Source organism: Amblyomma mixtum, chromosome 6 (assembly GCF_055824585.1).
Source record: "Amblyomma mixtum isolate Tamu chromosome 6, ASM5582458v1, whole genome shotgun sequence".
NCBI classification, from domain to species: Eukaryota; Metazoa; Arthropoda; class Arachnida; order Ixodida; family Ixodidae; genus Amblyomma; species Amblyomma mixtum.
Genome location: NC_143017.1, coordinates 158,641,345 through 158,655,827, shown reverse-complemented (window position 1 = coordinate 158,655,827; position 14,483 = coordinate 158,641,345). Strand labels below are relative to the sequence as shown.

The window sequence follows — 14,483 nt, the reverse complement described above, 5'->3', positions numbered from 1 at the left end:
GTCGTAGTTTTTCGGGAACACGGAGTGTCATTACTAAGATGTTTAATTCCGTAAAACGCTGTTCGTGTGTGAGCAGACGACTTTCGCGCGAATGCAGTGTGTAAAAAACCATAGTAGTGAAACCGCGACGACAAACAACGCCAATAAAAGGCTTTACTTTTCCAAAATGCCATTAAAAACCTCTTAAAGATTTAAGCAACAAAATTTTTTCTGATAACATATTTCCTTTTAAAAGCGCGCTTGTTGAGCAAGAAATATTAGTTTTTATAGTGTTCAATACTTGGCCAATAGGAGAGCGAGTCGACTCTTATTTTGGGCAAACTTTGCACTTAAAGGCTTTTCTGCTCGTTTGTTGCAATTTACAGACAGGATATTGAATGTTAGGACATTCGAATTTATCGAACAGCGTTATTTTTGCATTATTTTTTGGCCAAAAGTTGTAGTTCTGCAGTCGGTAGCTCACCGCTCCATGATGCTTTGAGCGCCCATGGTGGCTGAAGTGGCTACGAGGGGCCTCCATGCAAACTCCCATGGACGGGTTGCCAGCTTTCCCTCTAGGTAATAGTAAGAAACTCTATGGCTGCTGGCGTCTCAGCGCGGCGCGAGATCGTCTGCTCGCTTTGATCTTCGCGGCGCAACCGGCGCATGCGCAAGCGCGCTGAGATGACCAGCCAACTGGCGAGCCGGAGCCCCTGCGTCTAGCTTCCAAAAATGTGACGCAACGGCCTCTCCTAAATTCTTTCCTTCATCTGTGTCTCCCTTCATTTCAGACGTCTTGCATCAAGACTGCGAAACTTTCCGTGAAACAAGAACGCAGAAAGCGCATACACTAACAAAGAATTGGATGAGTATAACTGCTCACTGTTTTTGATCGCTAAATGTGCCTGCGGTGGATTTTAGAGCGAAATAAATAGTGCGAAAAAATGGCATGGTCCACAACAGAACTCTGAATGCATTCATTATGCATGCCTCGCCAAAAACATCAGTCGTTCATCGACATCCCATTGTATTATGCGGCAGAAGCCAACGCTCCGATAAACCGCTTTGCACTCCGTCCACAAGTTCATATGGGGCGTACGACGGCCTGTTACGCCATCATCACCGTGAAGAGCGGTAAGTCATCAAGCCACTTAAATTATCTACAGTGCCACCTATAGACTTGCCGAAAGCAGCGGTCCACGACATGCCGGTGGAAGAGCATGCCTCCCTCAGGTTGAACGTTCCCAGCTAGCACTGCTTTTAATTTCAGTCTAAATGGCTCGATGTGCACCTGAGACCGAAGAGACCGCAACACATAACCAGGACAAAAAAAAATAAAGCGAATCATCTGGCCCAAATGCTTCACGGAACTCTAAGAACGAAATTGCAGCAGAGTGTTCTGATAATCAGGATTCCTGCAATCTTAGAGCCTCGATCCTGGCTTCCCGCCTTATTTGACTCACGGACATTCGGCGCGCTTTAAGAGACTTAAAAATTACCACTACTAGTCCGCGTATACATCAAGGTACCACCGCCAAAATGCGCACGGGAGCCGCCCCGGCTCCTCGAATCTTCATGGGGAACACAAAGACAGTCGATCCGACGGACGGCAGTTCCTGCAAGTGGGCCACGTTAACGAGTCCGTAGATGTTGGCGGCCAGCAGGATGTGCTGGGCCCCCAGGTCTTTCGAGAGCCCGTAGTCGATGGACGGGGCGTCGATTCCGACCCCGTACACCTTCCTCTTGGACACCAGCCACGTGGCCGTGTCCGGGTGGATGCCAGGGTGGTGCGGCCTAGAATCGAGTGAGGCAAACGTGTTGTTTGCCGCCGGGTGGCCGTGGTACTTGTACCAGGACGGCCAATAGCGGGACCAGCCGGTGCGCACGAAGAGCACGCAACCCTGGGGCAGCCGGCCGTGGATGTCCTCCCAGCGCATGACGTCGGAGATGCGCAGTCGGTAGTCTCGGCTGCGCAGTACCTGGATGGCGATGTCGATGACCGCTCCGGGCACCACGAGCCGGTTGAGAGGCAGGTCGGTCACGGACCAGCGGCCCTTGAGGAGGTGGCGGGGCGCGATCACGTGCGTGCCGCCGCGCGTCGAAGAGCAGAAGTTTTCCTCTTGGTACCTGAAGCGGAGGAAAGCAGCGACGACAGAAGTAAGAAGAAAGTAAGAAGGGCTTTGGCTCCAAAACACTTTAGTTCCGAAACAGCGCGCACGGAGGACTCAGTTATGGCGGGCTAATGGAACTCCTACTTTTGCCCTTGATATATTTCGTTTCTGTTTACGACTTCGAGGCAAAAAAAAAAGAACAGAGGAGAATACATAGAGTCAAAACGGAAACAACATGTCATTGTTACTCAGTGCAGTTGTTTTCAGGGTAGGCCCCGAACGGTTACGGCATTAAAGACTGGCCGGAGGTCTTTCATACTACATTGTGGTTGCAATGGCCACTCGTGGTGCACACATTTTGCTCTTTCTTGTTAATAAATATGTGTCCGTACAAATCCATCAGTGCAAATCAAAGCAAATAACACTTTGTCTCCAATCCTGCTATACGTACTTTATAGTTAATGGGCTCGGCAGTCACGGTAAAAGTGATACCGCGATAATTTCTAACATTCCATTCTCGCAAGAACAAAGAAAATTATAAACATGAAGATGGTGCGACGTAAAATAAAATTTTCACTTCTTGCTTCAGAGATTTCTGTTTGCAAACAGTTATTTTCAGCTGGCAAGCTTACACCGCGAGAATCTGCAGGAGAAACCACATTAAATCTCATCTTTTACATTCTCGACCCGTCCCATTTCCAAAACAGCCCCAGGAAAGACATTGGTGAGCGTAAAAAAAGAACAAGTCTGGTTATGGGGCTTAACGTCCCAAAGCGACTCAGGCTATGAGGGGAAAAAAAAAAAAAAAAACTCTAAGAACTTCAGTTAGGCGCTACCAAAAAGCATTTCTTCACGATCAATATCTCAAGAAATTAATTTTGAGCATTTCGTATCTGCTGAGCAACATCACGGGGAAACAAGGTCCTAGAAACGAAGTAAATAAAGACTTAACTATCACGTCGAAAGCATGCATGACTGATGCAAGCAGAGTGCAGTTTGATGATTACTGGCGTCCTTTACCCGATGCTTCCACGAATGTAAGGCATCCCTGATCGCATCCGTGAGCGCCTCTAGGAATCAGAACGGTGGCGCTATGGACACAGTAAGGTGCATGCCTCACTTCGCTGTTTTCTTTCACAGCTAAAGCCAAAGGCGCCAGCGTGAAATACGGTCTAACCGAGAATACTGCCGGAAGAGAATACTTACAAGGACATGCAGACATGCTGCTTTCATTCCTACCTGACAGCCTCACGTGTGCCCTCAAAGATAAGGAGGCTAAAGAGGCCGACGTGTTATTACCCTCGCGCTTTCCTCACTCTGAAGCCATGTTGTTTCTTGGGAGCTCCAGGCGTTCGTACGCGACAACTTTCTCCACCTCCAATCGCGCTGTGTACACTGTCCACTAATTCGGTGCATTGAAGAGGAAACTGAGCTAATGATGACACATGCCTACCATTAAATGAAGAGAAGTAGGCTTGTACATAGTTCCAATTTCCTTTGTTGCTCTACGTCCTACTGTACTCTAAAAACTAAGACTTTTTTTTAATTTAACGCCGGCAATATGCGCGGGAACGGATCATGCTAAAGCAATGCTAAGCATGTGACTAACAAGCGGGTCTGAGCGGGGTTTCCCGCTTCCTGGCTGCACCAAACAAGCACGCAACCTTGGCAGTACTGCGCATAATTAGTCGGACGGATTATATCCGCCGCTGCGTGTGCCTCGCGGTGACCCTGGCAGCGTGAATGGAACAGCTCGGAGGTCAGTGTAATTCTCAGCCCAGCACTAGCCACTGGCATCTGGAGCTCGCGTAACACACCCCGGGACACGTGATCTGCGGACTGCGTAATTGTTCTGGATAATCATTTCGCTCAGGGACAAACAGGACGGCAGTCAGTGTTGCGTGTGCGAGACAGAGTATGTTCACGCGGCTACAGGGTTCTGAAGCCAGAAGCGGTGGCCACAATATCGCCAAATTTTGCCGTTGAAACCGGGGCACGGAAATACCAGCACAATACGTTGACGTTCCTGTGTACGGACGCTTAATGAAGGCAAAAGGTTGGGTGTGAGCGATACTAGGAAAGGCGACAGCGTGTCTCTTTTACGAAGTTACCGCTTACTCAATGCATTCGGGAGGAAAAGTGCATTACGAACGAACCTTTATGTTGAAATGCAATTTCAAGCACGTTTGACCACTGATACATCATCCATGTTACGTAATATATAGAAGAGACTACTTCTTGCATCTTCATGCTCAGGAGCAGAAAACAAATAGGGCAAGCCGCGGTAGAATATCACGGAACAAATATGTCAGACTAAGTAGATAAGGAAGAGCGCAATAGAGGAAAATCTGCACTTCCCCTAAGCGATCGCGGTTGCTTATCTGGCTGTGTGTTCCAGCCAGGTCTAGTAGCTCCTCGCCATCGTATCTTGCGCCATCCACTTTGGCGGTCGAGTCACGACTCTAGTTGTTCTGGCGTGCGCACTTTTTCTAATTAGCATGGTCGAACTCAACGGGACGGGCACGACTATACGTTGAGCTCAGCGCATACGAATCTTTTTGAATTTCAAATCAAGAACAAAATGCCAGTTGAGTTCCTCCACGGGCACGTTGTCTCTTACTGCCACGCCCGTTTCCACTATACGTATACTGCGTTGTTCGCACTCTCGTTCACCGTGCTTCGCTTGAGAACTTCGCCCACGGGCTCCTTCCACGCCGACAGGGAGGTCGCGGTTAATTGCGCGGTTGCTGGAATGCGACTACCGGTGTCCCTAATGTTCGTCCTGGCATGTACGAAGCCCGTTTATCAGCTTTTGTTGGACGGCGGCCATTGTGGAGCTAGAGGACACACCACCTCGCGGAACTTGCTTCACGCTAAACAACGACACGTTCGCTCTTATTTGCCGGGACAAAGCAGAAGCGGGAATAGCAATGTGTAGGAGACTGCTAGAGAACAAACGGGAATTAATTGCATCGTAGCTGACGTTTAGAACAAGGAACAGAACCACAGGAAGGACATATAATGCGCAGTACAGATAACTGGTATTCTGAGAGAGTAACGAAGTCGATACCAAGGTGGCGGAAATAGTATAAATATACTCGAGGATGCTACAGAATCACGTGTGGAGGTGCGATTTGGTAATTTCCTTGCGTACAGTGACCGCCCCTGGCGGAAGGTCCGACTGGGGGAGAGATGGGAGAGATATTCGCTCTGCACTGTGTAGACGTTCCAATGTTTAGGGTGGTGATGATTGGGTACAACACTTAAACCTTTTTGCACGACAAAACAGCTTTACAAAGTACCTATAGTGTTACTTTCAGAGTAGGAATGACTTTCGGTAACCTCTCACTTGACGTAAAAATACCAGCCGCTTCATGGATGAACAAAAGTAAAACTACAGAGAATGTTTGAAACATTTCAACGGATCAGTGCGTAAGCACGGATTTCTGCTAGGTACAGAAGACGATGATAAGAGGGCAGTGCCGCGGGACGGAGCGCTCGCGCTTGGCCAGCTGTGAACAGATAACGCGACAACGGACGATTTTGCTCGCAGTTGGTAACGATCGGATTGGTGCTTACGCACCAAAAATAATAGCTCCGTATTCGAAAAGCGAGAAAGTGAAAGCGAAATCTACAGTCTTCGAAGCAACTAACTCAGCTGCGACTAGCTGAGCATAAAATAGTTAAGGTTCAGTTAGTTAACTAGTATGCCTGTACACGGTAGTACGCGCTAGTTAAGAGACTTATCGCGGTTCGAAAAACTTTACACTAGGCTGTTCGAACGAGACAAACTAGAAATACATAGCCACTATAGATTTCGCGATTTACCGGCATGGCGTGCTACATATAGTACAGCATGAAATGCCGTGAATCTAGTGATCTATAGAGCGTCTCAACTTCCATACATTAAATGCTTAAAAAATGTGATAGCCAGTATATGAAAAGTTCCATCCTCGATCCACATATGCTCTCGCGAAATCAGGGCCGGTTTCATTTTTCAATTTACGTGCTGCAATATGTGCAAAAGGCATCGATACTTCCAGCCATGCGAAACCCCGCAGCAGAGAATAAGAGCGGGAACACAAGTATGAGTTGACTGCTGTTCAGCTTTTCATTAAGTGGGAGAGCGCAGAAATGTAGTTTGTGTAAGAAGAAGAAGAATAGGACGACTCCGCAGGGCCGCACTTCGTCGTCATCGCTGGTGGTTCGGGCGCGAGTCTCGTGTTGGAGCTGCTTCCTTCGGCTGGTTCTGCCTTCCTGCTACGACCTGACCGCTGCCCGCGTTGATCGCCGCGACCCGTTAATAAATCCACTGTTCACTTGGTGGAGGTGCGGGGTGAAAAAGTAAAACCGCGGCTGACGCTTACGCCCCATTTCTTCATGCCCCCCGCCCCCTTCAACACCCTCCTTTTTCTTTCCGTAAGAGGCTGAGCGTGTATCACTGAGCCCAGTTGTTCTCGGATGAAGTCTCACTTGGGCACCATGTTGCTGCGTGGACAACGTCAAACTGCGCAGACGTATTTTCGAACAGCGTGTACTTGTTTTGGTTGGCTTCTGCTCCTTAGGCTTGGCTTGGCTTGTGGCTTGTGGGGTTTAACTTCCCAAAGCGACTCAGGCTATGAGGGACGCCGTAGTGAACGGCTCTGGAAATTTCGACTGCCTGGGGTTCTTTAACGTGCACTGACATCGCGCAGTACACGGCCCTCTAGAATTTAAGGGGTCGTATCCAATGCTATATTAGTATACAAAGGGAAGCGGCGAGGTTGTACCCGGAGCCACTTGTATACGTAGAACCTACTATATATTGTGTTTAGCAAACACGGAAATAAAAGATTAGAAGAAAGCTCACTGTACGACGTCCTGCTGCTACTACTGATGATGATGATGATGATGATGATGATGCACAATTGCAGCGCTCACAGCGAGTCGATATACACTACTGCCCACGCGCAAGAAGAGTGCTCAGTATTCAGCCCACGCATGTCCGCAAGTTCAGTTTCGTGCCAAATCAGGCGCTGAAAAAAAATGAAGGTAGAAAACGAGAACGATCGTTTCTTTTCGCAGAGCGCATGTAATCGTTGCCTTGACCCCGTCCCTCTCCGTTGTTTCCTCCTCCGCACGCCACTCTCAAGAGTCTCGCTCTTGCAGAACAGGGGCACGCTTCAGATCGTCTCTTCGGCTCGCCTTTGTTTCTTCCGCACACGATGCCGTCTCGACTCAGACGCGCGTAGGCGGCAAGGAGGTGGAGGGGAATAAAGAGGGGAGGGGGGGGGGGGGGGGTTGCACGCCCTGCATTCTAAAGAACGCGACGACTGCGCCGCCGTTCCAGTCGATGCCTCCAGGAAGCCGGCGTTTAACCCTCCACGCGCGGCCGAGTGGCTTGAAAGGAAAACCATTTCTTTATACATACACCAGAAACAAAGCGAAGACGGAGAAATGAAATACAACGCTTTGGCGCAGCGTGAGCTCCAAAGCAGTCAAGTGTGGTGGTCGAGCGAAGTTTCTGAAACCTCTGCGGATGAGATCCAGGTGTATTATTATTCGAAAGCGACATTGGGAAAAAGAAAGAAAGAAGGAAAGTGAGGGAAGCACCAGGGAGGCTTTTAGCGTGACCCACTGAACGCCACTCTAAAGCATTCTGCGCGGAATGGTACGTTTTTTTTTTCCTGAACCCCTCGCGAATTCCTTCTTGGCAGCTCACCTAGCTGTCCTCTGGGTGGAAACTAGCACAGCTAGAACAACTAACAGAGCACGTGACCGAACGCGTGACCTTTTAAAGACTACTGTTGCGATCTTCTTGCAAGATAAAAGCGCGACGAACGCAAGAGCAAGACAAACCTGGAAATGTTTGAACGACCGAAAAACGGCGTGCGCGAACGGAAGCAAAAAAAAAAAAAAAGCAGAGGCGCGTAGGAAGTCAGACCTCCGATTCATCTTACGCAGCAAAAAAAAAAAAAAAAAAAAACTACGTGTGGGACGAGAGTAGGAAGACTGGCTTCCTACTGAAATAGCAGATCTTTGAGGAAAGCGAAAGCATTCCGCGGGACTCGCCTTCCGAGAGTAAAGAGCACCGAGCTTCCTACAAGGCGCCAAACAGAAGCCGACCTTTAGGTCGCAAAAAAAAAAAGAACAAGCAAATAAAGAGTAAAAGGGAAAGGAGAACAGTTCTGCGCCGCGTCTCTCCGTTCGCGATGCCATCTCCTGAAATAAGGGCGGGCATTTTTTCCTCAGACGTGCGAAGTGCACCGCATCGCACGTCTCATGAAAGCTTGTTCACAGGTGAATCCTGTACTCGGGTGATGTACGTGGGGCGTGAAATCAGTGCGTGGGAAGTCGGCGTACGAATGTACAAATAGCGGCTGTAATTCGCGACTCTTTGCAAGCCGTCATTCATGGCGCTTTCACAATGTGATGCACCTGACTTCAAGGATAAAAATACTTCGCAAGAATGAAGCTGTAGAAAGCAACTGCTGCCATCTATCCGGGGATAATTGAATGAAGACGAAACTGTGAGAGGAATGCACTATGTCTCACCGAAACGCAACTGCCCGAACCACGTCGAACCTTACACAAACCAATGATAACCTTCCCTAAGTCGTACAAAGCAGGATAGAATAATCACGATCAAACGAGGCTTCCTGAGTGGAAGGAAATCAAAGACCTCATAATCGGACTCCTGTAGAGTCGCACGGGGAGCACCATTAGTAGGTACCAGAGGGCAATAGCACTGCCGGACCATCAGCAATTTGAACTCGAAGGGGATGGATATTTCTATGAATTATGTGTAACTCAATTTAGGGGCAGTTTTTTTTTTTACGACGTTGACAGTGCCAAGCCACCACTTCGGGTAAACCGGATGTTTAAATTAACGATAGACCACTGTAGAAGGCAAGTGTCCCTTTGACGTCAAGAACTATCGCAACTCCTATCGCAACTCCTGTGCTCTTCAGTCACAGCTTTCCATGAAATTATAGCGCTCCTGTGCATGCTCCCGCAGCAGCATATGCAATAATATTAGAGGACATTATCCATTCACTGTACATGACTATACAGGGTATAAGTGTTTCTAGCTCCCGCAGGGAGCATATACCTGCAGGAGCATATACAGGAACGCTACAGGGCGTCACCAACTAGCGCTACTTTCGGTCGCCATTAACACTGCATATTTATTTCACTTGTAATTGTGAAGGAAGAAAGAGATCTAGAGAGCGAGGAAATGCTGCGCGAACTTATTCATAATGATAGCCTACTCATCTCACGCTGTGCAAAACCTGACTTATAAAATGCTTCTCGCTCTCGCATCGACTACAATGCTTGTGAGAGCTAGTGTGAGAACTGGCTGTGGGAACTAGTGCAGCAAACATTTCAAATGTTCCGCAGTAATTTCGAATGTTCAACGCCGTGCGACACGCGCTAGCTGTTAGCCGCGAAAAATAAAAGCGTTCGCTCTCATTTTCTGCGCGCTTCACCTGACTCCGTGCTTGGTCTTGCGGTAGTGGACGTCCAGCGAGAAGTTCGCAGACGGAGACGGGTAGACGGTGTTCTTGTCGAACACGTACGACATGTCGACCAGCTTGGGCCCCATGGAGCGCTGGCAGGCGGCTTGCCGCACGACCAGGGCGCACGCCGCCAGCAGCAGGAAAGGCAGCGCCGACGACACGCCCCAGCCACTCGTCCGAGGCCGCCGGTGCCGTGGGAACACGCCGGCTAACCGCCGACACTGCAGGCGGGGACAGAAAGAATAAGGAGCGAGGGAGAATGGAAGAGTTCGCGTCGCACATTGTCGAGCGAGACAGTTGTAAACTTTTGCGGCTTCACGGCAAGAAGTCGTGGAGTAAGCAAATCAGACACAAGGTTGAGCTTTGCGTGCAGATAGCGTAATTCCTCGCTTTGGTTCTCTGGAGTGACTATGCAACTTCGCTTGGATGGGCAGTTTGTTACAATCAGGGTCTTTATTTTACGGAGATTCTTTCTTCTACCCATTCTTCTGACTTTTTTTTTCATTTGTCATCTCCGACTTTAGTACCATACTGCCCATTACTTGACCTTTAGTACCATTAGTACTGCCTTTTATAATATTCCGTCTTGGCTCAGTTTTCACACTCATCGTTAGCGTTATCAAAAACGATGCACCACAAAGCTGGTTCATCAAAGAAGGGTGCAGTTCTTCCTATCCTCCTCGGTAGCGGAGCCATCGAATACCTTGTTCATTCATACGAAGCTCGATATTTCATGACGTACAGTCGCGAGCAAAAAATATTAGCACAGATCACTGGCGATCAGAATTTGTATATCTCACCACGCGGCGCTGCGGTACGCAGACCTGCCTAACGGGCCGTTTCCATGTTTGCATCCTATGGGGGGCACGGCTGGAAGTAAGCTTTATCAAGCGTGCACCACCCGAGCGTTGAAGTGCCGACCCTACGTGACTGTGCATGCGGCATTTATTTTGGCTCGGTTATCATGAGCAAAGATGGCATCATTTTATTGCTGTTTTTTTATGTCCGCGATGGTTTGTCAAAAGGAACCCGCGGGAACAATCGATGATAGCGCTGCTTTTAGCCAATAATTCTGCTGGTCCGTGGCATTCCGCTGAACCCCCCTAATACTGTAGAATGGGAGCGGCCCGGCACTCTCGTTATCAGCCTCTTCGCCACCCGCAGCGCCACGCGCTGTCATTCCGGCGCTCTGGTGTTCCGTCATGTGTGCTAATCTTTTTTACCCGCGACTGTACAATGCACGCTGAAACGGCGATGAGAAGCTCAAGTATTCAAAGTGTGCCTTACCCGGCCATGAAAAACAAAATTGTTGCACATGAAAATCATGAAAAAAATTACGAACAAAAAAAGTATTTGCGCATCCAACGCGGTGGCCAGAGAGAGTTCAATAAACTTTATTTGCCGAGAAACAGCAGCGACTTCTCGCCCAAATCAGTCGGTGACGATTCGAGTGGCCTATTTGCACGCTCAGATCCTCCCTGAACCGTTATACGTGTCGAATTTATTAAAGCCTAGATTCGAAGTTTAATCCTCGACAGACTCAGCACGTGACGCAGTTACCATACGAACGCGATTTGTTATTCGTGCGCACGTCCGATATGCAAATTCCGCCGCGCTCCACGCGACAGTGTACATACACCGACTCGTGTTCGATCGCGAGGAAGCCAATGCTTGTAAACCTGTTCGTATTAAACATTCTCCAATGCAGATAAGACGACCCGCCCGCTTATGCATACACACTGTCAATTCCGTCACACATTCCAGGCAGACGCGAGTATCACACCGCGTGTGCAAGCAAAAACATGCCCACCGTCATTGCTGCTTTGGATAAAATACGACACTCTCATCATTAGTTGCGTGCATTACTGCTGAAGTAGCCGGCTATGGATGGCGTTGAGGCTGGTTTCGTGTTCTGCAAAAAGAATTGAAATTCCTGGTAATGCAGGGCTTGATAAAAACAGGACAGTGAGCACGTTTTGATAGCATGCCGCCTAGCCTGCTGTATGTGCAGTTTCCTTTCGTCCCCAGGCTCACACTAAAATCAGGCACACACCTAAGCGCAAAGTAGCACACTAAGATTGACGCGAGGACTTGGTCGACACTCGCACAGCACTGCGATGCGATCCTCGCAGTTTCCGCAGCTGATCCTGCAGATTGCCGTCCTAACAGTGCCGAAGGAGCGGTCGGCAAGTCGAGCGCTCATCGCTCGCGATTTCCTTGACACTATAGGTTTACTAGCCGATACATCCTGCTTTGATGACGGCAGAGGAGTGCATAGAACGACGTACCATGCAATCGCCATCTAGGCGCGCCGTCTAAAGGCACGGAAAAGAGATAAGACGAAACGTAGAGAGAGCACGAAAAAAGAGGGAGGAGGAGTGAGCGCGCCTGGCGACGCGATCAATCGACCTTCAAGGAAGTACGCGGCCGCGACCTTTAAGGAAGTATCCCTTGAAAGAAAAACTGCGCGTAGGGACTTTGGACACAGCGTCCGTATAGGGCAATGTGGGTGCACAGCTTGCGTGCGACGGAAGCTCAGAGAGGAAGCACTGCTTTATTTAATCCAGCGCCAATACTGCGACTTCTCTGTCTGGCTCCGTTTATACGGTTTGTGTTTTTGTGTTCGCGCGTCGCAGGGCAGGGTGACAGGCCCGATCGCGCTGGTGCAAACAGAGGTCTGGCTTTTGTGAGACGTGAGGCAAAGGTCTTGTCGTTATGTGTCCTGTCCTTATTGCGTCATTTCTTTTCCTTAAAACCAATTTTTATTTCATGCGAAATGTATACCATTTCTCTTCTTCGTGCATTTGACTTGCCTCCTACGTAAAGCTGTGATTGAAAATTAACTTGATCTTGGTAGGTTTACCGGCGGTTTCTCCTAGATGCCCACCAGAGCTCACGAGGAGCGCTAAGTAGAGAAAAGAGCAGCACTGGTGTGTGTCTTTACGTCGCTACAACGCAAGAGAAAACACGATCCTTCAAGCAGAAGCTGGATGCGAAGCCGCGCGAATTGTCCAGTGCTGCACGAAACAAGCGGCACCGAGGGTGGGGATTGGCCGTCACGTTTCCGAGTCTCCGTAGGCATTGGCTTCTTACGGTGTATATGCGATGCTGAAGTCTGACCGTCAGCTCTCGCGAGCGGCGGCCGGTTGTCGACTCAAGCCAGTAACATTCGGCGCAAGCAGCTTGAGGAGCACGCGTGACAAGAATTACGTCGTCCATCGTTTCGGTGTCACCGAGCGCTGATTTGCCTGCTGCACGTAGGCTCGTATAGGATACTTCAAAAGAAAAAGCGGCGTCGAAATAGATGTGCCATCTGTTCTTACCTGAGTACTAGAAGGATTTAGCACCACGTAGTCTTTGCGCTGTCTGACACTCAGCATTCCTTACTATGGTTGGATACAACTCGAGAACGAAGCGGCTTTTCTCCGGCAAAGGACTCCCTTCCAGCCAATGGCATCGGCCGATGTTCATGAACCTGCTAGCGTGACAATGCAAGGAGCGGCGTCACAATGCAGGGATGGGACTAAACCCGACCATGGCAGGAGGGTACTGTCCCCTTTCATCTGCCACTCCCTGCATTGCGAAGCTAGCAGACTCATGACAATCGGCCGATGCCATTGGCTGGAAGGCAGTCTTTGCCGGAGAAAAGCCGCTTCGTTCTCGAGTTGTATCCGACTAAAGATATAAAGTTATCTTCCTCTGAGGCTCCTCGCCATTCTAGATATCAGCCCAAAGGATATAGGCAAGCGTCGTGGCTGAAATCCTTCAAACTGCCCACTTCACTTCTATAAAAACGACTGTATCCCACTGCGAATCCCGGTCATCTACATTTCCGCCCCTATCGGATAGCATCGCTGGTGTCCGACACAAGTTTCAAATGGCCACCGCCACTGTGAAGAACGTCAAAGTATCCACTGGGCTCAAAAAGAGACCTCTGGTAGAAACCGTTCCGTTCTCCCGTCTTTCAAACGAAGCAACTGCAGATATGCGTCCAAAAGGGAGGTACCGGCACATTCCTATTGTCAGGTTCCTTCTACACTACGCCTGTAAATGCACGAGACCTCCACAACCTTCGGCCCTTCTGACCGCGATGTCTGGAACCTTACATAAGACCCGCTTTTCGGATGAGTTTGAAGATGACGCTATATGGGCTTCCTGTACACGTTCCCTTTAGCGCCACGCAGTGACTACTTCATTGCACAGCCGTCCCATAACAGCAGGCTGTCCGGCGAAGACCCTTGCCGCCGTGTCCAAGAGATACGTCTGTCGTTCCTAACCAAGCGTCGCAGACGTCTGTATAGCTCTAGCGACGTGAGCGTGAAGGATCCGTTCTCTCAACTCTCTCGCCCGCACGCACACAGGCTTCACGTTTAGCTCGTCCCACGCCAGTAAACTTGACTCGGTGGCACGCGATGTAAGCAGCCAGACAGCGCGCCGTAAATGCCCCGGCAAAATGGCGACGTCAAGTCGTACCCGGCGCCGCACGAGCCGCCACCTCATTAGTTTCGGCAGCGGTCCGCCTTTCGGGTCCATCCACACGCGTGCGGCCCCTCTTTGAAGCCGTTCTCTTTTGCTTGGCGTCTGTCGCCGTCTTTGGCTAAACTCTCGAGGCAAAGTGCGGTCGGTCGGGGTCATCTTCTGATGGCTCTGGCAGACAGACGCGCGAAGGCGTTTGCGCGAGTGGAGCCGTGGTGCCAGAAGGGCTATTAAGACCGCTCAGAATAACATTCAGAGTATTTATACGCCAAGCGGTTAGAATTTCTGGTCTGAGTTTGGGACTTAATATAAGAGGGAAGAAAAATGTGCCTGACGAAAAACAGAAAAAAGAAAACGTTTTTGACACTTTTCAGTGAAAGAGAAACGGTTGCTTATTCACCATATCAATCTCTGTCGA

General features: G+C 49.5%; 1 protein-coding gene across 1 annotated transcript in view; it reads right to left on the bottom strand.

Annotated features, from left to right (window-relative positions):
- Positions 1-773: 773 nt before the first annotated feature.
- Positions 774-14,483, bottom strand: part of LOC149340958 (uncharacterized) — a 28,885-nt gene continuing 15,175 nt past the window's right edge. The window contains exons 2-3 of the mRNA XM_089551364.1: positions 9,560-9,810; positions 774-2,106 (exon numbers count right to left, since the gene is read on the bottom strand). Of these exons, the coding sequence (XP_089407490.1) occupies positions 1,500-2,106; positions 9,560-9,810 (858 nt within the window). The 3' untranslated portion in view covers positions 774-1,499. The remainder of the gene's footprint in view (positions 2,107-9,559; positions 9,811-14,483) is intronic.